This window comes from Labrus mixtus, chromosome 6, assembly GCF_963584025.1.
Source record: "Labrus mixtus chromosome 6, fLabMix1.1, whole genome shotgun sequence".
NCBI classification, from domain to species: Eukaryota; Metazoa; Chordata; class Actinopteri; order Labriformes; family Labridae; genus Labrus; species Labrus mixtus.
The window spans coordinates 12897292-12921792 of NC_083617.1; the positions used below are offsets into that span (position 1 = coordinate 12897292).

At 38.5% G+C, this 24501-nt stretch overlaps 1 protein-coding gene across 4 annotated transcripts in view; it reads left to right on the forward strand.

Moving 5' to 3' along the window:
• phactr2 (phosphatase and actin regulator 2) overlaps positions 1-24501 on the forward strand; it is a 44532-nt gene that overhangs the window by 1332 nt on the left and 18699 nt on the right. For 2 of the 4 annotated variants that reach the window (XM_061040036.1, XM_061040039.1), the window contains exon 2: positions 23550-23732. In XM_061040036.1, the coding sequence (XP_060896019.1) occupies positions 23550-23732 (183 nt within the window). Of the gene's footprint in view, positions 1-4827; positions 4934-13262; positions 13499-23549; positions 23733-24501 lie in introns of those variants that run through there. The other 2 variants (XM_061040038.1, XM_061040037.1) reach the window with 2 other exon arrangements.

A 24501-nucleotide genomic window follows, 5' to 3' on the forward strand; every position in this document is an offset into this window, starting at 1 on the left:
TGAGCCATGTCAGGCTTGTTTCTTGTGCGAGTGGTTGTAACCACTTCCTCCAGCCTGCAGCGTTGCTCTCTGCCCGGCTCCTACGCCTACACCTGCTCTGACATGTGCTGCAGGCATGAAGTTATTAATAATGCACTGCTCTGCTTGAGGGATGTCTTGTTCTGCAGTCTGATTAAATTATTGAAAGATTATGCTAATGTTTATATAAGAAGTTATTTCTTCTTCAGGAAGTTGTCTGTGTTTATGTTGAGGTTGTAATTACAGGAAATGATGATGGGGGGGGGAGCAGTTGGAAAATGAAGGCATGCAAAGTTGTTTACTGTTCCTGCCAGCCGTTTTAGCTGCATGTTTTAAAATGTCAGAGCATCATAGTTTAACAATTAAATGATACTGAAATTTAAAGTCAGATACATCATATCAATCTTTTCATTACATTTTTTATTTATTACAGATTTATGTGGATACCACAATTTTCTGATCTCACTGATTGTTTGTTATCACAGTTGAAGATCTTTTTAAGGTTAACTTCCATAGAATTACGTGTGTTTCTAAAATCAACCAACAGGGGGAGCTAATCCACCAAATAACAGAGAACCTGAAACAGTTAGCAGTGAAATGGCCCCTCACATCTTCACATCCATGTAACACAGTGGATCTTCACTAGCAGCCAAATGGAGACGGTTGGAGGACATACTGAGTTCATTTTACGCCAAAATGAAGACTGGAGCTGACACAAAAATCTTAAATTACCCATCTTCTCTCTGATTAAAATACATGAACTACAGCACTCCTATTTTTAAACCTGAAGGGTTGTATATTTGACCTGCCAAAATGGAACTTTCTCTTTGCTGGTTGTAACACCTCTGCAGGGAATATCACAAGAAGCGATAGCTAAAGAGAGACACGTCTGAAGATTATTCAAGTCGACAATAAGTCAAGTGTTGACAATAAGCAAAAAAATATAAATTATTCATAGATTTTACAAGCACTTCTACGGAGCCCCTGAAGTCCCAACAAGTAACGAAAATATATCTTGTGCGCACAAGTTACATGATAACTTATGGGAACAAGATAGTAATCTAGTGCAAAGAAGATATTATGCTGTATGCATGATATAATTATCCTGTTCCCAGTTATCCCTAGTTACCAAGTTATCATCTAACTTGTGTGCACAATATATGTTGTTTGCATATTATATAATTATCTTGTGCGCACATGTTCATAAGTTATGTGCACAATTTTTATTTTTTATGTTTTTGGGACTTCAGGTAAGCTGAATAGCAACACTGATAATAGGAACACAATTTCATAAATGTGATGTTAAAACCAAGACAATAAACAAATCCATGAAAGCACAATAATTAATCTTACGCGTGAAACTGCATTGTCTGCAGTTGTTTAAGATTGGTCTACATACACGTATTCTTGCCAGCATGGACATGGTTCCGTACTGAGATGGTGAGTTTGACACAAGCATATAGAATATGCATTTCTAAAAACTTTATTAAGTCAAATCATTTGTAAAGAAAACCTCAAAAATACTGATATTTAAGTTGATCATTGTCTAAAAATAAAAATAAAATAAAAATCTTTATTGTAGAGATTTCATTCGAGTAATAGAGAAGCTGATTAAATAGGCCTATTATTGTTAATGCAATAGTTTTGGTGTGCACTTACCGGAAAGCCTCTGCACTCACACATGTGCATTTGTGTATGTGTTTGTGAAGAAATCAGTTATGCGTGTAGGCTGCTGTTTGTTTTAAATAGCATGCTGTCCACCAGATGGGCTTCTGTTGCTCTTCTAATTACACAGGCAGAAAAAGAAGTACAGAGGAAAGAAGAGGGGAAGAAGAGACACAATAGCAGCAGAGTTTGAAAGAGAGGAGTAGAGTCGAAAGGTCAAATGGAGATATTTTAAGACAGGAGAGAACACTTGAAGACAACAAGAGGAGAGGGAGTACAGCAGAGGGTTAACGGAACAATGGAAAATGGTGAAAACAGCAAAGATGGGAGATGAGGCAAAGAGGGGATGCAAGGACAGGATGATTATAAGGAGAAGGAGAGAACAGATGGAAAGACTGGAGAAAAGAACAGCAGAGGAGTGTCAGCTTACTGGTACTCTCTTCTGGAAATAACATTGATTACAGACCCTTTTAGTCTGCAATAACTACTTGTTAAATGTCCTGCAGAGAGCAGTGCTTCCCCCTCCACTGCTGCCTGCACACACTCAGACAATGTTTAGCTGCTTTCACAGCCTATAACATGAACCCAGCATATCACAGCATAAACCATAAACCTCATATCACAGCATATAACATGAACCCAGCATATCACAGCATAAACCATAAACCTCATATCACAGCATATAACATGAACCCAGCATATCATTGTACACACCTACTAACAACCCTTGAATTCATTTAAGGCCCTTGTGAGAGACTAAAGTTATAACGTTGTTTTATTTCGCAAAATCAAAAAGTCACACTAATAAAGATAAATACAGTGCAGGAAGAGGCAGACAACTCAGAGAGCTTATTTGACGCCTCCACCTAAACAGATTGTTGTTGTAGATAATGTTGTTTTTCTTCTTGTTTGTTGAGAGCCATTTCATTGGACCATGGCTAAAGTTAAAGTCTCACGTACTCGGCTCCTCTCCCCTTCCATCTGACTATCGGTAACTCTGTGTGGTTACTCAATCAACCTTTAACTCTATTAATATTTACTGAAACGCCTCAGCAGCAAACAGGATGTTAACAGTTCGCTGCACAGCTCCCTAACATGCTCTGTGTACATACAGTTAGTGTATGTGTATGCGTAATGGAACTTTTACTAAGACTTAAGAATATTGGATTAAAAAATGAAGACAGTGACTGAAACAACATTCAGATTTTACACATATTAGTCAGGTAGAGAGTTCAAGAGGAGAGGAGGGAGGCTGAAAGGCAAAAAAAAGAACAAAAAAAACAGGAAAACTAGACGATTACAGAGCAACAAAAACAACACTTTGCTGCTCTAATGAAATCAATATCAAAATGGCCATGTGACACACACACACACACACACACTGTATTGACACACAACTGTCAACTGTCACCTCTCATCATTTTGTATAATGTCCTGCTCCACTTACTCTTTTCGCAGGTGAAGCTTGCTTGACAAACACACACATACACAAATATGGAAGTGTGTGTGTTTGTTTACGTAAAGGGCAAATGCATGGCCAATTACTGCTGCTACACATTAATTGTGTTGCCCAGCATGAAACCTACCCTGGCATACAGATGACATATTTACTGTGTTGAGAGGCTCTTCACAACACTTGAGGGATGTAGTGTGTATGTGTGTGTGTGTGTGTGTGTGTGTGTGTGTGTGTGTGTGTGTGTGTGTGTGTGTGTGTGTGTGTGAGTGAGTGTGTGTGTGTGTGTGTGTGTGTGTGTGTGTGTGTGTGTGTGTGTGTGTGTGTGTGTGTGTGTTAGACAGAAATAAAATAATCTGCCTCTGAGCCCTTCTCTCTCTGTGTCTTTGCTTCTCTGTGTGTCTATGTATCGTGATTATTACTGATGTTACGTTAATGATCAATGGGTTTAATATTCTGTGTGTCTATCCATGTGAAGTCACTGTGGTGCTGTGATGTTCTGAATCAGTGGTAAAAGTCATTCATTTCCCATATGAATAAATATTATTTTGCTTAGCCAGGTCCAAAAAGTCTTTAGGTATTATTAAATGATGGGCTGAATACTAAAAAAAGCAACAGTGCTTCTTTAAGGTTGCTTTGAAGTGATTCAGTCAGAGCTGATTTTACATGAACTAAGTTTGAATCATTGAGAGCAGCAGAATATCTCTAATTTGCAAAAACTAAATTGATTCTGATTTAAAATAATTTGCAAAAACTTTTTGAAAAAACACATGAAGCATTAATATGAAGATCAGTTTCTTGCTATTTTTACATTATCTTTTGACGTGGCAGAAGACATGAAATTGGTATTATATTCTATGTGATATATTTAATGAAAATGCGTAAACGCTTATTTTTGGATGAATTAGTAATGAAAACAATTATTGGAGGAAGTATTTATTTAGTTTAAATTAAATAAGACTAAATCAATTTCAGAATTTGTTAGAATTATTTTGGTTATTTTGCAAAACCTACTTTGTTTAGGCATCATGCAATGCTGATCACCATGGCAGCCAGAATGCACCAAATAACACTGTATGTGGACACATCACTGCCACTGCACTGTAACCTTCATATAACCACTGTGTTCCACTTTATTACATTATTGATAATATTGTAGTGAGGCCTGTTCATGTTTGCAGAAGACCACTGACTGCTGTAAAAGTACAGCTGGTGAAAAGTAAACACACATGCACCTCTTTTTTCCATCTCTGTTTCTCTAATGTAATCCTTAACATGGAGTCTTCCTTTCCTTTTCTCTCTTTCTCTCTCCTCTTCTTACTTCCTACGTCACTGTTGGACCTCAACACAGGAGGGAGAGTGAAAAAAAAGTGGGTGAGACAGGAGCCAGACTCAGCAGCCAGGGGAAGGAGGAAAAAACTTGACAGGCAGGGCGATGGAGATGGAGATGGAGATAAACGCATGGGGGAGATGCAGATTGGGAGGGAGAAGGAGGAGGATCTGAGATGGAAACAAACATTAACTTTTAATGCTCTTTATTAGGGTGAGGGGAGGGAGGGAGGTGTAGACAGTGGAGGGAGACTGAGGGAGGGAGGGTAGAGCAACGAAGTAAGGAAGTGGAGAGAGAGAGAGAGAGAGAGAGAGAGAGAATGGGAAGAGACAGGAGACAGCAAGAGAGGGAGGAGGTGGAGTACATGGGGGAGGGAGGCAGGCAGAGAGAGGTGGTTTGTCGGGAAGAGGCAAGGATCAGCTCACACTGCTGATAATATTCCCTGGGTCAAGTCATGGAACATGATGGTGAGTTTTCTCCTTCTATAATAAGCTTCTTCCTCTTTGTATGTGCATGTTTTCTGTCCTGTTTTATTACAGTCTTTTTAGTGTAACAGAAGGCGTGTCAAATAAATGTTTATTGTTCTTCTTGTCTTGTACGTGTAGCTTTGTTTGCACCTGTTAGCCAATTATTGCTTTACTAGTCGTGCAAAGAGGCTGTAAATCCGGATCATTTACGACAAGATTTATGACTGCTTAGTGTGTCTGTGTTTAGGTCTTACTTTAATGTGTTAAGATCGCTCAGGTAAACACATTTAAAAGGAGCTTGTACTGTATTTTAACAAGCATATGAATCAGCGTCTGTGGCTTTACCAGCTGTTATATGAACATCTGGCCATTGTTGACAGAGATCATTTGGCACTCATTTGCCTTAACTTGTCATTTAAATAAATAAGCGCCATATAGCCATGACAACAACACAAAAGTCATGCATTATGTACAGGAACACTACTTTAAAGACACTAGCAACTACACAGTGTGCAATATTAATAAGATGCTAATGCTGCAAGTACGGAACACTTAATAACATCAAGGTTGCCAAGCATATATCTCCACTTAACCAGGCTTCTATAGTGAGAGCATGTTTTGGGAATGCCTATGAAGCAATGATGATTGTGTGCTTAACTTTGAAAGCAGTTATAAGTTTTGAAAGTGTGCCCACAGATGCATTAGAGACAATACCTCTTTAATTGCAGCTACTTCATTGTGAATGTTTCTGCAGAGGACGGACAAACAGGCCAATAACTCCAGGTGGGATTTGCTTGTAGCCATCTCGGGTTTATTAGACTAAATGACAATGATTTCGTCTTGTGTCACACTCAGCCAGAGGAGGCAGGCAGGCTATATCGGGCCCGTGTTATCTAATATAGTTTAATAACCTTGTTTGCAGAGGTTGTCATAACATATCGCAGTGTTTAATAAAAGCAAAAATCTGCTGTGGCTGTGTGCTAATGAAGTCAAGAAGACATTAAGGCCAGTGATGAAGTTTCAACTCCAGTTGTTTTTTTCTTTGTTGTTGTCTCAGGTAAGCTTTACAGCAATAAAATCCACACTAATCTCTGCTCCTGTGTGTGTTTGTGTTGATATTGGTATTATTGCTGTTGTGGATTTGCTGTTGTGGATTTGTGATGCAGTTTTTTGCAAGGCAAAGCAGCATCTGTGCATCGTGCATGTAATGTGCGGCATGTGTGTCTGAGTGTGTTCTTCTCAGTATGTGTCATATTTTTGTGTGAGTGTATGTTCATGAGACACTGACTAGAGAGACTGAGTGTTTTGCTTTTTTGCATATGGACATTTGACTTAAGTTATTTTACCATTACACACTGTCTGCACTTTATGGAGACCCTGTACAAATTTTTCACAAGTTGTTTTTACATCCAGCCTTGAACTCGTGGCCTTGTGAGTTAATTTTTAGAGAAAAATACGGTTATTCCTACTGTAACTTCATTTTAGCTTGAGTCTCAAATCTGTTAGGAGTTAGGAGTTAGGAGCTGTTAGGATGTGTTTATCTCACTCATACACACTCAGTTAGTTTGGTAAAACAACATACTTCCAGCTTGGCAGGTGGATACTTGTTTGTCAGGATCAAGCTCTCCAACTCACTATTTTTTTAAGAAATAGATTTGCGTAAATGCAATAATTCACTTAAAGGCTTAGTCCAGAAAAATATAGCTTTCTTTGATTATGGCTGCTTAGTCTGCACAACATTTTACATTTAAAGGATTTCCCCTTTTTTGGAGGTAATAGCCTGTAAACATGGAATAAATGTGTTAAAATAGAGAAGGGTTAGCATGCTGTGTTACCACAAACCTCTTAAAGCATCCATCTTCAAGTAATGCCTGTCTGCTTGAGTCCACTGAGTCTCCGTGTTGGGATATTAATAATATCCCAACACTCAACAGAGCAAACTTGAGTGACAAGTTTAGGACAGCTGTTTTTGCCATTGACAGTGACTCTCCACTAAATCTGTCCAGATATGACCTTATATAGTAAGAGTACGGTGATGCAGATATGAATGCAGGCTGCTGTTTGTTTACTCTCCTCATTTACTTTCCTCTCATGGCCTCATAACACATACTTCTAAAACAACATCTCAGCTTGTGTTTTCTTTGTGACACACACTGTCTCTAACCTGATGTTGCCGTTACATTTTCCTACCTCTGTGGCCGCCATCCATTGTTTTTTTTATGAAAGACCCCACTCTACAGCATTAATCTCTCCTCCATCTCTTTCTGTCCCCATCTCACTCCAGCTCATTTTCTCTTCAGCTCTCTAGCCGCCCGTCTGGCAGGATGTCAACTATTGATTTATACAGGCAACATTTTAGCTATGATGGCAGCTTATGGGTTGTGCCAAACGGAATACAACAAACAGGAGATCAGGTTTCAAACAGGCTGACAGGCATATGTGAAGAGGAAGAGCAATGACAGGAACCTCTGCTGTATTGTTGCGACAATAACATAGTAAATATTAGGAGGTGTATATCTTCTTAATAGGAAGGTTTTGCTGTTATGAATGAGGAGAGAAGTCACAACAGTAGGGAGGAATAATCGAATGGTTGGCTTTAGAAAGTGTTTGAAGTCTTTCAAGCACTGTGTGGAGCTGTATCGTGTGCTACAACTAAATTATCTAATGAGCTCTGATTTAGGTTTATTAAGCAACAAGAGCCACATGCATTTGATCTTGTTCTCTAATTGATTTAATGTCCACAATAGATGTCAGTCTGGGATTTACAGTTAGCGGTTGCATTGCCAAAACTCCATTAAAGTCAGACTTTTAGAGCAGACGTTGTTTGGGATTGAACGACCTTCTCACATATATTAAAATGTAACCTGTTATGTTATTATCTATGGGCAGATTAATTAACATAAATGTGGTATGAGTCCTTTTATTTGCCGTAACACCAAAGAACTAACTTTGTGTTTCAAATCAACGTTACTGCTTATAGCATTCGTCTGAATCTTCTGGAAGAGAAAGATTGAGTGAAGTCAATTACCACACCTGCAGTTATCACTTACTTGCCAGAGGTGCTGTCAAAGACAAACAAAACAGTCATCTTGGCCATTGAAACTTTGAGTATTTATTTTTAAGTGTATAATATATTCTTAAAAATATTTAGGATTCAAAAGAGTTGAAGATCAAAAATCTGCATCATCAAGGCTACTAGGTGTGGTATGATCAGTGATCCCCACCTATCATCAGATTCTAATTCAAGAAGTCACTCAATTCTGATAGTTTATGGAAATACGTGCCACCATATTTTTCATGATGAGCTCTGCCCTCTTCAAACCAGTGAGAAGTGTTCACAGAAAAATAATAATACTGAAGCTCTCTTGATCTAAACTTTGCTCAAGGTTGTAGAATTATTCATTACACTTGTTTTTCATGATAATCTTCAGGATGAACTTTGTCAGTGACAGTTTCGACATTCAACTGGACAATTAGCAGCACCAAATGTTAATCCTGATGCCAAAACTGCTATTTATATCCACACAACACAAGTACATGAATGCACATTATCAAGCTTTTTATAGTGCAAGTTCTGGGTTCAAATCTGGGGGTGAAATGGAGAAGAACTCTGAAAAGTAGGGTTATTATCAAATAAATTCCCTTTTTAGTTATGTTCATATTTTACACCGGAGAGAAATTTAATCATAACAAGAAATCTTCACACATGCATGAATACATAAGAGCATTGTCAGTGCATTTCAAATGTCATAGTTGAGTCACTATTAGATTTTAAAACAAATTTAAACAAATGCAGCTTTAAAAAAGCCATGATGATATTTCACTGGTTGAATCTTAAATCAGTTTATTAAAAACAGTCTCATTCAGATCAGCTTTGTAAAGTTGTGTCCCTGACGTTTAAAAAGGTCGCTGCTCAATAACATTTGGCAAATTATCCCAAAAGAAACGTGTGCAGAGCCTCTCTGTCTTTTGGCTTTGACAAACTTCTGCGACTGAACCCTGCCAGAAACTGAGTTTAATAAATAAATCAAGGGGAGGGTAAAGGGCTCTGAAAAGTAGCACTTAAACAATTATTACCCCCATGTTCCGCTGAGGCTACTACTTAATATTTGATGACTCCTTTCCTTTCCTCTGTTCTTTCTCCGCCTTCACCTCTCCTGTCCTTCCTGTTCAGGTCAATGAAAAGGTCATGCTCCCTCGGTTGATCTCTGTTATTAAGTGTCAGAACAAACAGAACCCGGTTCCTGAAAAGTGTCACCTTGGCTTTAAATTCCCTAACTCAATGGAAAGTCTTCTTTTTTAAAAAATGTATTTTTGGGGACCTTTATTGGAAAGGACACCTGAAGAGAGATAGGAAATGTTGTGAGGAGAGAGTGGGGAATGACATGCATCAAAGGGTCGAAGATTTGAATCCACAGCCGCTGCGACGAGGACTATAGCCTCTGTACATGGGGCGCACCACATCACCGCTAGACTATCCAGAGCCCCCAATGGAATGTCTTCAAGATATCATGCATATTCCCAAAGATCTCCATTTGGACATTAAAAACTTTGACAGGTTGACAGAAAATGATGGAATTGGTTGACGCTAAATCTAGACTTGTGTTTGATCAGACATGGACACCAACTGAGTGACTTTAAAGCAGTTAAAACAATTAAATGTGAGTTTAGGCTAAAAGTGTCTTCCAGAAAGATAATCTGAAATGATGTTTTCAGGTTTATTTGGTTTATTTCTGGATCAAAATCAGGCACAGTGTCCAGTTGCAATGCAGTGCAGGTCAGTGCTTTTGGTTCAATACGAGGATCTGTGATCTCTGGGTGCATTTGAATCATTACCGGAGAAACTTGAGTTTCTCCAGGCAAAAGGATTGTGAACTGAAATTTGCCAAATAAATAATTCACTTTCTCCAAATCCAGCACAAGTGGGGAAATGTGTCCTTCAGCCAAGTGAAAATAAGCATAACCTGAGCTTAATTACCCATCCCCCTGCTGAAAAACATGAACATCATTAGAAGACAAACATTCAAATATGAGGACATCCTTTGTAATTGAATGGTTTTAACAAACGCATCATCCTCTAGCAAATAAAGGAGTGATCATCAGCTTAGTCCATAACAATTTGAAAGTTTAAAGACTTATAATGGTATATATATATTTACCTGCTTACCCCTTTGTTACAGCTCCACCAGGCCATGTGTGCACACGTCTTCAATGCAAACAGTCTACCTGCCGGCCTATTTTAATCATTGTCTTTGTCATCATAACTGTATTCCCCACTCCCTGTTAGACTCCATCAAGTTCAGTATGCATAGCTGCTACATCATGCTAATGACATTACCCTCCTGTCAATGCTAACACAGTCACTTTCCTCTACTAAGCATCCCTCTTTCCTGTTACAATGATACACTTACATTTTATGCACCAACGACAGTCCTGTAGTGCTGTGGTTGTCACGGCAACTTCCAGGTGTGAAAGGGCTCCAAATTTGAATCATACAAATACAACTGAATTTTGAGTTGGTACGAAGTCTCCAAAACTGCTGTCAAATATCCTGTTTTAAAGTGCACTAAAATAATAACGTTTAATTATCATGTAGTCAGTCACTTGTATTCAATCATATTATACATTCATTTAACCAGGAAGTCCCTTTACATTGAAATCTCTTTTACAAGGACATCACACCAATTCCAGTTTAAGACTGAGAACACAAGGAGTGATTGTTGATTCAAACCAGAGTGCACATTAAGTAAAACAGTCAATACCCTGATGTTGATGACTGAGAGAAGAAACAAAAGGTTTACAATGAACATTGGTTATAAAACAGACTTAAGTTATTTTCTCTTAAAAACACTACATGTATAGGACACAATCAGCAAAGATAAGGCGTACAGCTTTGCCAACAGGGGTCACCAAATTCAACACAAACCAAAAGTTTCTCTCTAGAGCTTCTTAATAACAAATAATCCTCTTGTAAGGTTTGAGCGGTGTACTTAACACTAGATGGCAGTCTCAACCTTAATGAAAGATCTTCTCACTTCGACATAAGGGAAGTTTGATTTGACAGTGTCAAGCTGTGTGTGTGTGTGTGTGTGTGTGTGTGTGTGTGTGTGTAAAACACATTGTAAAGAATACACAGACCGTGGTGCAGACCTGGATATCACAGAGATCCACAAATAGACCCCACTCCTTATCTGTGAATATAGGGACGGATAAGACTGGACGGTTGGATGATGGCTGTAAAAGGCAAAACGTATTGTGTCATGCATATCTAATTTATAAGAGATGCAGATTATTTTCTTAATTGGTGGTTTTGGTGGAAAAACATTCAATTAAAAGAAAATGATGTCTTCAAGCCCACCTTGATGTCATTTTATTAATTTTGTTGTTGATGATACTTTAAATTACCTTGAGTGCATAAAGCCATTCATAATCTTATGAAAAGCACTTTGAGTTGTTATGAAGGTGCTGTATAAATAAAATAACCTCCCTTTTGCTTGGATGGTACAACATTATCAAAAAAGTCAGACATTTAGATTTTTACCACAGGCGCTGGGAGCTTTTTGGATATCATCTGATGATTTATACACCAAATCATTTATCAATATAGCACAAAAAATGAATTGAAAACAATTGACTAGAGACCAATTTTCCTCAAATGATAAGCTTCTGGCTTCCAAAAGGAAACATTTAGATCAGCCTTGTAGATCACCGATCTCTTATGTGGCACTATTCACGTATAATGAACTTCCACTTCATGATGGATGAAAGATTCTGGGGTCTGGGCAGAGTCTGAGGAGCAGCACAGTAGTCTCTGCCTGCAGTTTATTTTGAAAGGGAGCAAAGGCAAAAAATTGTCACGGTTTGTAATCATGACCTTTAAATCCTTTGATAGTAGTTCAGAGACATGATATCTGTTTAATATCACACAGCTGCGGTAACAGCACCGCAGCAAACTGAGCCAAACACTTCCACGTGTGTGTGTGTGTGCGCGCGCGTGTGTGTGTATGTATGTATGTATGAGTGGGAGAGAGAGAGAGGGCTTTATCCGTCATCACTGTCAGCTAAGTGTCAGTTGAGCTGGTTCAGATCCTGACCAGACAGATTGAACAGTCAGACAGAAGTCAGTACACACACACACACACACACACACACACACACACACACACACACACACACACACACACACATTTTCCTCCTTATAAAAAAGGAGAGAGTAATTTAGAGAGATGGATATGGTGTAAATCTAAACGGATCATATAAATGCAAAAAGTTCAATATTTTCCTCTTAAACATGGTGCAGTGGTTTAAAGTAAAATAAGTGACTATATTTTACGTATATGAGTGACATCATCATTTTCGACCAATGAAGCCTTATCAATAAGTAAGCAGAACCCCATGATAAACATTTCTCACTCCGGCTGACCAAAAAAAACCAAGGCCCTGGTGTTGTTGGGAATATACATTATTTGATAGAAACCCATGTTGAGGTTTCACACGTTAATATATTTAGTTTTGTACATTTTGGGGTGCAGAGGTGTCATTTATTGTCATCTATTTATGCAGTCAAGGAGGCACTAATTCAATCAGGCGGCACAAGTATTCGACTATACAGATGATCCAATGCACTACACAGGCCTACTGTATGTAGCAGGTTGTAATATGCACCTTTAGAAAATTACACAAGGAATGTTTTTACATTTTTTCATATTCTAAGTAAGTCTGTTTCCCTATGATGCCCAATGTGTACATTTGAAAAATCATCTGTATTTAGGCTATGTCTGCAGCGTATGGGCACAATTAAATGCAGGCTATTTCACTTGAGGAAACACTTGTTGGACTTTACGATTAAAACAATGTGCATGTATATTTTTGATGAACATAAGGCCAGAATGAATTGGATTTCAGACATTTACAAAACCCCAATATCTAAAATATGCTTTTGTACACCTGTATCTGCAATAGGCTAAAAAAAAAATAAGTAGCAATCAACATTGAGGAACGGCCTACCTTAAAAAACAACATTTGTAATCAAAATAAATTAAAATTCAGCCAAAATGTTATACAGCCTATGTACTTTCGAAATCTAGTATTAGCAATTCAGACAAGTAGTCCTATATTAACCACTTCTTTCATTGAGGTACCTTCTATATAAATTGTATTAGGGGATTTGCTGGTGTTAATTATGGTGTCTTAGGGTGTCAGTACCCTGCACCCTTTGACCCCAGCAGCGCCTCTAAACCGGCCGGAGGAATGAGCGGTATTCTTCAGCTGCTGGCAGGAGGAGGAGGAGGAGGAGGAGGTGGGAGGGGAAGTTACGACGTAGTAGAGAGACCCACAGTCAGTCAGTCAGTCAGTCAGTTAACCAAGTTTCCAGCGACTTAGCCATCACGGTCTCTAACTTTTTTACGATATGAGCTCACTCAGCGTCCGTGGCGGGGATTTGAGCGGCGATAGGAGTCCGTGATAGTGGGTTCAGTCGCGGAGGTCGGGCTCGGTCCGACCCGGTGCAGGAGAAGCAGAATATGGGTCAGACTGCTGTGTCTGCCGTGTCTCAGGCTGCGAGCGGTGAGTGTGTGTACATACTGTGTGTAGCACTCCCTCCCTGTTTCCCTCTCTCACACACACACACACACACACACACACACACACACACACACACACACAAGCATTCCGCTATCTTTATTCAGGGTGTCTGCTCATTTTGCTTTAACTTTTCTGTCGAGTTATTTATCAAAAACTTCAACACAACAAAACACAACCGAAACAAAGCGCCAGCCGTGTTGATGCTAATATGTAAGTAAGCTAACATGTAGTCGTGTGTTAAATTAATTCAAACGTCCTTGCATCATTATTCTCAGCCTCTGTTTGTAAATGTGTCGCTGGCTGTTACCTAACTACTTTTAAAAACTAAGTGAAATAGCAAGTGTTAAAGCTGCAAACTGTGTTGTGTAACCAAAGAGTTGTTATAAAGCTGCATTGTAGCTGCTGGGTAATGAAGTGCACAGTTTTGATGTGAGTTTAGTTTAGCAGCCAGTTTGACATGAGTCCAGATGAGCTGAAGGAGAGCAGCTTAGTTTTGTTTTTCTACAAGAGACCAGAGATTGAGCAGAGTACTGTATGAAGCCTCTAATCTAAATGGATTTACATGAACTCTTGAATCAAGATAGCATCTCAAAGTCAACAAATGGGGCTACAATCGACCAATATTTTCATCATTGACTAAACCAGAGATTATTTTATGGTTAGTAGTCAAATCTATAGATTAAAAACAAAACAAAAAACGTGGTTAACATGTTAATTAAACAACCCAAGTTGCTTCTTTTATTTAAACAACAGTCCTAAATCCAAAAACTCACATTCATGACAAAGAGAAGCAGCATATTCTACTTTTGATCCGCTTAAACATTGTTGCATGAAAATGGCAAAATGATTCATTTAACAGCAATCAATTTTATGTCCATCAATTAATCTATCATTTGACTAACTGCTTAATCTCTTGGACCGAGTACTTATCTCTGTCAAGGCTTTTTATTGGAAATCCGCTCACTTGTAGTTGCAAAGGTCAAGATTTGGATTTTTTTTTTGTAGACGAGTGCTTGAGGTTTCCAAAGAACTACGGTGGTTGATTAAGCAAGCTTGTGGTCTTTTAATCAGATCTTTTCTCAAACTGTTATTTTTGTTCTAAGCAACAGGTCAAACTCAGACAATATTCCCTTTTTATCCATGTATAATGGAGAAAGCTGAACATGCAGATAATTAAAGAATGGTGGGCATTAGTGCACTATTAGTGACCAAATGACCTCCTTTTTTAAACGATTGGTTGCTTAATCTGCGGCTCCAACTATAGATCATTTAGGTAGGTAATCAAAAAATTGCGCGGCCCTTTAAATGTCAGGATATAACGAAAAATCCCGGCTGATGATTGAGAACATTCAGTGTTCTTTCCGATAAAACCGTTTTAGTCTACAAATTGGAGAGAAAAAAACTTTTTTTTACTTTTGTTACTAATTACTTTTGTTAGGCTCATTTGGTAAAAATAACCAAAATAGTATAAATTCTGAAACTCTGGTCTTGTTGCAGAGAAGAACATTACCAGCACGTCTTTGCCTATATGATGTGAGAATCAGAAATACTTACTAATCCCAGGGGGAAATTCGGTCGTAACAGTTGCTCCAACACACAATATAGAAGTAGAAATATATATTTGAACAATCGAGATATAGTTAAAATAAAGAATGCAAATAAGATATAAAGAAATAACTACAAGAAATAGTGAAGACAATAAAGAATACAAAGTGCAGTGATCAACAGGGTGATATTTCAAGGTTATTGCACAGTTTGTTTCAGTGTTGCACGTTGCGTTAATGGACAGATTATTGACCAGTTATGATTCATAGTCTTTCACAGTTTAATAAATAATGAATAATGGAGGAGTTTACAGTTTTTAGTGTGAATAGTCCAGGGTCAGGCAGAGTGTTTGACACTCAGAGAGAGGAGTTATAAAGTTTGATGGCCACAGCACAGCCACAGATGGAAAGCATCTTCTCTGTTTATTTACATCTACTGGACTTTCCATTATTAAGTGTAAAATCACAAGTGTCATAATGATGGGAAACAATATTGATTTGTTGGACATGATACAATTTTTGCTGAAATCACTAAGTCAGCAACATATTGATTTTGAGTTGATTCAAATCATTGGCCTTGATGAGACGCTTGATTATGCCAATGTAATTTAGTTAGAGAGATGATTAACACTGTATTGATTCCACAATAGAGGTGTATGCTGGAGTGTACCAACTTGCACAAGTTTAAGTGATTCCCCCGATGCTGTGTTTGTCTTCTTTGTCAGTTTGGTGAATAGATATTGCTGTTTTGAAAGTATTGCTTTCAGCATATTCACACTTTCGGTTTGTTGCGTGCTGCCCGCAGGGAAGTCCTCGCCAAAGTTTACATGGACTCTAGTGTGGTGGCGCGCCACATTGCTTTTTAAGACTGAAAGAAAAGCTGGTCCCACGCTTGAGGCACACACATTTGTCTTTCACATAAAAAAAACTTTCTTCCCCACTCGGACATCAGGCCCATTTTGGGAATCACTGGGTTAGCTTCATACTTTGGGATTCACTGGGTCAGCTTCAGACTTTGGGAATCACTGGGTCAGCTTCAGACTTTGGGATTCACTGGGTCAGCTTCAGACTTTGGGAATCACTGGGTCAGCTTCAGACTTTGGGATTTACTGGGTCAGCTTCAGACTTTGGGAATCACAGGGTCAGCTTCAGACTTTGGGAATCACTGGGTCAGCTTCAGACTTTGACAAGCTTTACAAGAGCATCCCATTTTTATTGACAGCTAACAGGCCTTTGCTATTATTTTGTATTCAAGGGGGTGGGATCTGATTGGATTAAGAAAGGGGAAAAGGCCTTCAAGTTGCATTTATTGTAGTCATATATTTTTTGACACAGTCTGTGAACCGCTTCATGAGCTACTGAAAACCTGGCTGCAACCTACCAGTATAGCTCATGAGCAACCTGTTAAAGACCCCTGGCCTATATAGTGATTACCCCATCTTAAAGATAAATACACTCTTGATTTCACTCAGTAGGGATGTCGATTTGTTGGTCACTTAAGTGATAAATAATTCCAAATCGATAGATCGTTAAATCCATAAAGACGTCAAAATATAAACACACAGACAGGTTTACTGTACAGTCAAAGACAGGAATGGTTAGATATGCTCTGTCCTTAACCTGCACTGCTTTGACTGAATGTACTAGTTACAAATAAACAATGTAAGAATGATCATGAGATTTTTCTTTTGGTAAAAATAGTTTAAAAGAAGTACAGTAAGCCTTAAAAGATAAAAAGACAAACATGACCAAAATACATTTTTCACCTAGTGTCTCAGTTTTTCCAGTAATACCGAAGGTGTGTGAAAGGTGTGTTTAAAAACCGCTGTACCTCCATGCATACTAAGTATTTGTTTCTTTCCATCCATAGTCCCCATTCTGTCTAAAGGCCATTAAAGTTTCACATTAGTTCACATTTTTTATGGGGACGCTTTAAGGCAGTGAGGTACAGGAAGCCACAAAGAACTCCGGATGAAAACAAAACTGGATCTTTTTACGATGCTGTCAGCATTTATAGTAAAACCCTAACTGTTATGTAGCGCACTTAAGCCAACATGTTTAGGAACCTAGGGCTATAATTATGATGTATATGCTTTGCATGGCTGCATTATGGCTTACATAATAATGCTGTGATGTGCTTCAAATGCTTAATCTACAGTATTCAGAGAAGAGGAGGGGAGTGACTCTGTCAGGATCTTATTGAAAAATCAGTAACATAAAAGCTATATCCTCTGAGCATCTGAGTTATAACTGTGTTAAAACACTGTATTGCAAGTTTCCTGTTTGATTTCTTTGGTTTGTTACTCAATCCAAGCTGCGGGGTCCTGTGAGTATCATGGGTTTGGCAGTGCTGTGTTTGCCTGGCCTACATTGGAGAAAGTTTTGGAAGAAATTACCCAAGTGTTAAAACTGCAGCTAATAACCAGTGTTGCCCCTCCCTCAGATCTGTCCAACACATCGTAATGTCTGCTTCTCCTTCCCAGCTTTTGCCCTCCTCTTTCACATTTTATTTTTCTCCACCATAGTTTCCACTTCTCCTTGTCTCTCTTCGTTTTCTCCTTTCTCCCCCTTCATCTCTCTTCATGACGTCGTCCTCTTCCTTCCCTGGTGACTTGCAGAGAAGGAAGGAAGCCTCTCCCTTTCCTCTCGTACACAACACATGTTCATGCTAAAACGTCTGAAAAAAAAAAACAATGGCTTTGTCATGCACAGACACTTAAACCCTTAAATATATATGTGCCATGAAATGGTACTCACAGTTGTTTGTGATAACTTCATTTGAGATGTCTGCTTTGTCTCCAGTTGTGTTTCTGATTATCCTGCTCATTTTCACAGCTGTTATATATCCAGTCCCCGAATCACTCTTGGACCAAGACATTGTGAGTCATCTTTTTCAAAATAAAACGCCTCAGTGTGAAATCCAAGGAGTCAAGTCAGCAGTTTACTGTGTGTAATGACATCCCAGAGTTAACCTTATGTGGATTGGAGCCACATTGCTTTAATTGGAAAAGCTGTAGTCAGTGTTATTTAGGTAAACTCCATTGCCTTTTTTTGACAGATACAAGTGCTAGAAATGTCTTTGCAGTTTTATGTTGGAAATGGTTTTACATTTTATTATAACACAACCAAGTTGGCTTGAAAATAGTACCGGTACTTCTTCTTGAGCAAATGAATCTTGCTTATAATGACACACATTTGACAGGATATCTGTTTCATTAGTCATATTGTACCATTGAGTACATGTTGTCTTTTCAAGGCTTTTAATGGTCATTTTAAGGCAATAGTTGTGGTTCGTGCTGCCACTTCCTTTGTTTCTAAATGTTGATTTCTGTATTTCTGTATAGGACAAGGTGTTGTTGCCTAGCAGCTGTGTTGTCCTTCCAGCTTCAGTAAGTCACTGTCTAAAATCACTGAGACGACACTGTGGTTAGGGTTTGGTTAGATTTTGTAACCAAAAATGAATTGGTTTAATTTAAGAAAGAACATGGGTTTCGTGTTAAAATGAGTACTTTGTTAAGATTAGAGGGGCCTTTTTGTATTACATGGTTTAAGCCTGGGCAAAGGTGGGAAATGATCACGGTCATGCTTTTTAAGAACAACACTGACTGACAGTTGGAAACAGGAAATAAAGTGTGGTCTCTAGTGTTAAAGTTTAAAAATGTGTTCATACACCAACCACATGACCTCATCATAAACTTCAATACTTGAAAACATCACATGACTTCCACCTTTCGAATCTCGACCTCTGCCCTTTGCTGCATGTCATCCCCACTCTCTCCTAACATTGCCTGTCTCTATTCAGCTGCTCTATCAAATGAAGGCAAAAATGGCCCAAAAATACCTTTTAATAAAATAAAATAATGACACCAGTTTAAGGTAATTTTAACTGGCAAATTCACAGTGAAAACAATCAGTATTTAATCTATTCACATGAACCTATTCACAGTAAAGAAAAATCTGTTGTGTTTATAAAGTGCAATGAAACAATGGGAATGAACAAATCCTGTTGAACCATTAGCCCCAACATAAGAATCACATCTGACTTTCACAAGATAACCAACTACATTTTTAACGAGCACTGTTTATTGGAACCAGTATTTATTCACAGCACAATAAGACCGCTGCACATGTATTTATATCACTCAATACAGTGCTTTATAGTCTTTTAAGATCTGCCAATGAATACACTCAGTGTGAGTCTATACACGTCATGTGTTTAAGGGGGGATTCAAGCTTTCTATATACATTCCAATATTTCTACATGTAACAAGTAAGATTCTAATCTTCCATTTGAAAACCTATGTCCCATCAAACTCAACAGGTCATGTGAGAACAATGAAAAGATTTCTTTGGGGAAAAGAGATGACGCAGGTTTCTATTGGTTAGGAAAACTGCTGACTACCCGACCACCAAGATGTTGAAAGAGTGAAACAGATATCATCTTGTCAGTTCACTGTTTTTGTCCATGTCCATCTTTTTCCACATTAACTTGAAGTCACAATAACATTAATTTATTTTGCTCCACCATCCCTTTCTCTTCTTTCACTTTCTCTCTCCCTCTCCTGCTCTATAAGCTGCTCCATTGTCCCAGTTTGGTTCCCACTCGAGGTTTGATAGTTGGACTAATGGTGATGATAATCGCTGTTACTGATTTTCCCATCATTAGCAGCACAAAGCAGCTGCTGAAATGCACCATTGTTGCGATTTGATATCAACACAGAAACAGGATGTGATTGTGTATGTGTGTGAGAGAGGAGAACTAAATTGGTGTCTGGGGAGAGAGTGCACTGGGCCTGGCTCTGCTCTTCTCCATGTCTTCACTCTTGGTTCTTATGCTCTTAATTGTCATGCTGTGTATTTGCTGGATGATTTGTCCTAATTTCCTCAGTATATTCAGGGTCGTAAGGTGAGCAAAATATGGCGGATGAGAGCAATCAGTCTGTTATTGTTCTGTCATGCTGAGGTTTTGCACACACTGCAAAAGCAGAGTACTGAAGGTTAGTGCTTAGTTTGAATGTAGTGCTTTTCTTTTTGAAGCCCCCCTTTGCAATTCAGGTGGATAAAACCAAAGTTTTGGTTCAATTTAAAGCTGCTGTAGGAAACTTTCATTTTGTGTCAATCTTGGAAAACCCCTATGGACAAAGCAGTGCCTCGTATGTTTTTGCAGAAGTTGTCTTGAACATGCTGAAATTGGGTTTCCCAAAGAAAAAAATCTTGTTCTTTTTTTCTTTTGAATGTCTAACATCTCACATTACTGTGAATCTATACAGTGGGAAAGTGAACAAAGACTGTTCCTGCAGCAGGCTCTTAATCGTCTTGTCTAACATTGACCAAGTAGCATCAGTAAAAGTGATCAAAAAATACCTTTAGACATTTAGACACAGTTTTCTTACAGATATATTCTCATATCAAGTCATGAATATGAATTCCAGTCTGTTTTATAACAAGATAAAAACTCCTAGAATTAGCTTAACATGTCCAGGCCAACACATGCTTCCGGTCTTTCTTTACCTTTAATAATATTGTGTATTCGAAGCTTGATCCAAAGGCAACTGGACTGGTTGAAGATCTTGAAGACGTTTCACCTATCCTCCGAAAGGCTTCTTCAGTTCTAAATCATCTGGTGATCAAGGATGACTCAGAGTTGTTAGCATAGTCATTTTAATTATTATTTTAAAAAATATATTTTAGTAATCTCTGAGGGAAATTCTGGTTTAAACTCTGTTATTTTAGAGACATGCTTCTCACACACATAGGCCCGAATCACACTCGTGCACAAACAGGACATGTGGACATTAATAAAGAGATGTCAGAGTAGGGCTGCTACACACTGCTACTCAGGGAGTGCACTAGAGGTCAAGGTTACCTTGGCAGTATTTAGGAAGTGCTCTGGCACCTCTCCTTCTACCAGACCAACTTCCATTATTATGGACCGCATACAAGATTTACCATGACCTGGATGACTGAGAACCTATACAGACACAATTACGAGTTTTTTTCAAAATCAATTGATTGCTGTGCCATTACCAGTAAGTTCAATATAGAGGCAGTTAATCCATAACACTCAGATCAGTGAGACATACTGAGAACCTGATGTCCTGTTTTGACATCAAACGTCGATCATTGCTGATCAAGGTCAACCAATAAATAGACAATTAGTTCCATTGAGTTGATCATCAGGACATAAATTTGCTCTTTCTGGTGAGAACATTATATAGATGGCTCTTTTAGTTCCTATAGAGTTTGTTGCTTGTTTGGCAAATGGCTAAAATGTGTTCTGCCAACTTTGCTGCTTGTGTTTTCAGTTTGAGTCTGCGAGGAATCTGGGAGATTTTGTGTTGTTGCATAAGCCTCTTAATAGAATTAGGAAATTACTGCACGGTCGCCTTGTCATCCAGCCTTTCTTTTGTTTCTGAGTAGTAATTGAGGACATGAGCTGAGATCAGATGGTCTGCGTGAAGTTTGGTTGATATTTGACTGTTGCGTCTTTAGTCATTGTTAGAAGCAACAAGAACAATCTGGGTCGGTCGCATAGTTGTTTGTGTGCCTGACGTGTGTTCAAAGGTTAAGAGTGGTTTGTGAAATAGGCATGAAATTAAGCTCTGTGTTTATCCGGCTTGCTGATATTTTTCTGAAAGGTACAATTTGTGTGTGTGTGTGCTTGTGCTCTTGTGTGTGTATATTTGTCTGCTGAAAAACCTTAGTGATAACGAAAGTAAAAATAAAATTATTGTTATAAAGAGGAACTGCATCAATTTTACACATCATCCTTGTCAAATATGTTGGAATATGTTTTTATGTTAAAAGAAGAGAAAAAAAACATTAGCTTCTTCCATAGACTGTCTGTCACTAATGGCGGCTTACAAAGTCTGTTGACAGTGGTCGCCTTGCTTGAAATGCTGTCTCAACCTTACTTTCAGTCAACCTAACGACAGGCTAAGAGCTGGATCCGAGGCAGATCTTCATCCTTCTGACATACCGCTTCAGCGCCCGTCAGTACACCCCCTGTACAGTGTATGCTGATAAAGACATGCGCCATTCAGACCAGTTTAGTTTTTTGTACCAGGCTGTAAACATGTTTATTTCTGCTGTAAAAACAAGCCATTTTGAATGGGTGTGTATGTGACATCGGGGGCTTCTGCAGCCAGCCTCAAGTGGACACTATAAGCAGCATGAATGAATGCAATGAATGAATCATCCGAGTAGTGATTTAAAAATATGAATTATGAGAGTATGAATTCAGAATTTTGAGAAGCTCTTTACCCTCGAAAAACACAGGAACCTGTTGTGAACCCTCATAGTGCTCATCTGTAGCTGTAACTGTAACTGACAAGACCAGCAAACGCAGTAGTTCCAGAATAACTCAAATTACTCTGCACTTTGTGCCAACCCCTGAGACTCTGGAAAAAATGTCTTAATCTACTAAGATTTACTGCAGAAATTGTAAAACTTTTAAACCCCATGAAGGGTCCCTACAGTCAGAGGGCTTGAGTGATTCAGCAGTAGATGTTATGTAGCTGAAAAAACAAAATCCTTCCACTTCTTGAATATGAGGAATCGCACACCACCACTCTTTCCTCTGTGCGGTTCCGGCAATGTACTCAAGCACACACACACACCATCCATACTCCGTCTGCAGTTTTCCAGAGAGTTCGCAGCACATCTAATCCTTTCAACAGGAAGGGGAGGAGTTGTGGAAGGACATGGATCTGGCCAAGTCATACAAATACAGGCAGACACACTTCCAGTGCTGTAACGAAACATAACCTTTGTGCTTACAAAGCACTGCTTAGCCACTGAAAGCTGAATTATAGAGTAAAGCAAATAATTCATGCAAATATATTCTGCTTTATTGTCAATTACACAAGTCTCAAGCCTTCTTTCATTGCTTCATTAATTCTTAATACAATAGATTTATTCAGTCCATAAATATATGAAAAAGCACTTATTGTGATGAGTTCTCTTCAGCTTCTCAGACTATTCAACACATTGAGACATTAATTCTTGCAGTTATTTACTAGAAAAAGGGTACAATGTTGTTTTTAATTTATTCTTTTTTTAATCCTTCCATGTTTAACATTGTGAACCCTCTGGAGTAAATCATGGGTCACCACTTATGTTTTAGACCCAAAGGAAATTGCAGAGTTGTCTAGTCAACTGTTTTTGTTGTCCAGATACCCTGATGTAAGTGTATTATATGTCTATTCTGTTATTTTGCCACTAGCCTGCATAACATGGAATAACACGTCAAATTATAGATCTTCTCATTGGTTTACATTGTGATTAAATAGATCATTTTGTTTGAAATGAATCACGACCAAGTATCCACAAACACGTTTAAAACAAGGATGAGCTGTTACTAGTGAACATTATCTTCTTTATTTATTATTTGATAAAAAGAACTGAAGTGCATGGTTTGTTTAGCAGTTGGTTGGATGTCTTAGAGCTGATGTTTTAAATATATTTTTTTCTACATGTCTGTCTTCTAGTTGATGGGTTGGAGAAAGCATCAATTGCAAGCTGTGAAGTTGCTGTGGAAAGTGCCTCTAATACCCAAAATGCCCCTGGATCACGGCAGCAGCGAGGAAAGCTGTCATCAATAGGAAAACTGTTTAAACCCTGGAAGTGGAGGAAGAAGAAGACAAGCGACAAGTTCCAGGATGTGTCAAACGGTGTGTGAGTGTTTACTTTCTATACAACGTCGAGGTTTCACAAATGTTTTCATACTGAACATGAAGTGTGAACAGCAGCGGTGTTGCTCCCTGCCAAGCTGTAAAAGAAAAAGAGTGAAGTTTGTTTACAGCGCTCACTGATTTATTCCTGTGAACGTGTTGGCTGAACAATAAGAAAGGACAGGAGTACACACAGAAAGCAGACAATCTCTTCTTCACTGCTGCTAGGTGTATGCTCTCCCTTTCTTATCTGAATGTTCTCCTCACAGTCTCATGTCCATCTGGTTGGTTTTTTGGCCACTGACGAGATGCAGAGAGAAAACAATTTATCTAGTTCTTCTTTTCCGATGTTTAGTTTTTGGAAGTCGGGTGCTGCTGCAGCACATCACACCAGGAGCTCTGAGAGTGCTAATCCTTTCCTCCTTTCTCAGTATCATCAGCTACTCATGGTCTACATTTGGGGTTACATTTTTGACATTTTCATCTTCATAATTTTCACCTTCTGCGGTTCTATTATTTATGTATTTTGTTTCATTCCAAGGTGAAATACTATGTTACATGCTAAATATTATAGTTTGCCTTTTTGTGACTATGGGAGGCGATATGCACTCATTGAAACACTCTGAAAACGTTGAGCTATATTTTTCATACAAGAACTGACACTGTATTCATAGAATTAAATAATTAATAAAAAATCGTTTACTATGTTTGGAGCATTGTTTGCCATCTGATTGTCATAGTGTGTAAAACTGATATAAGCTGTGTGTAG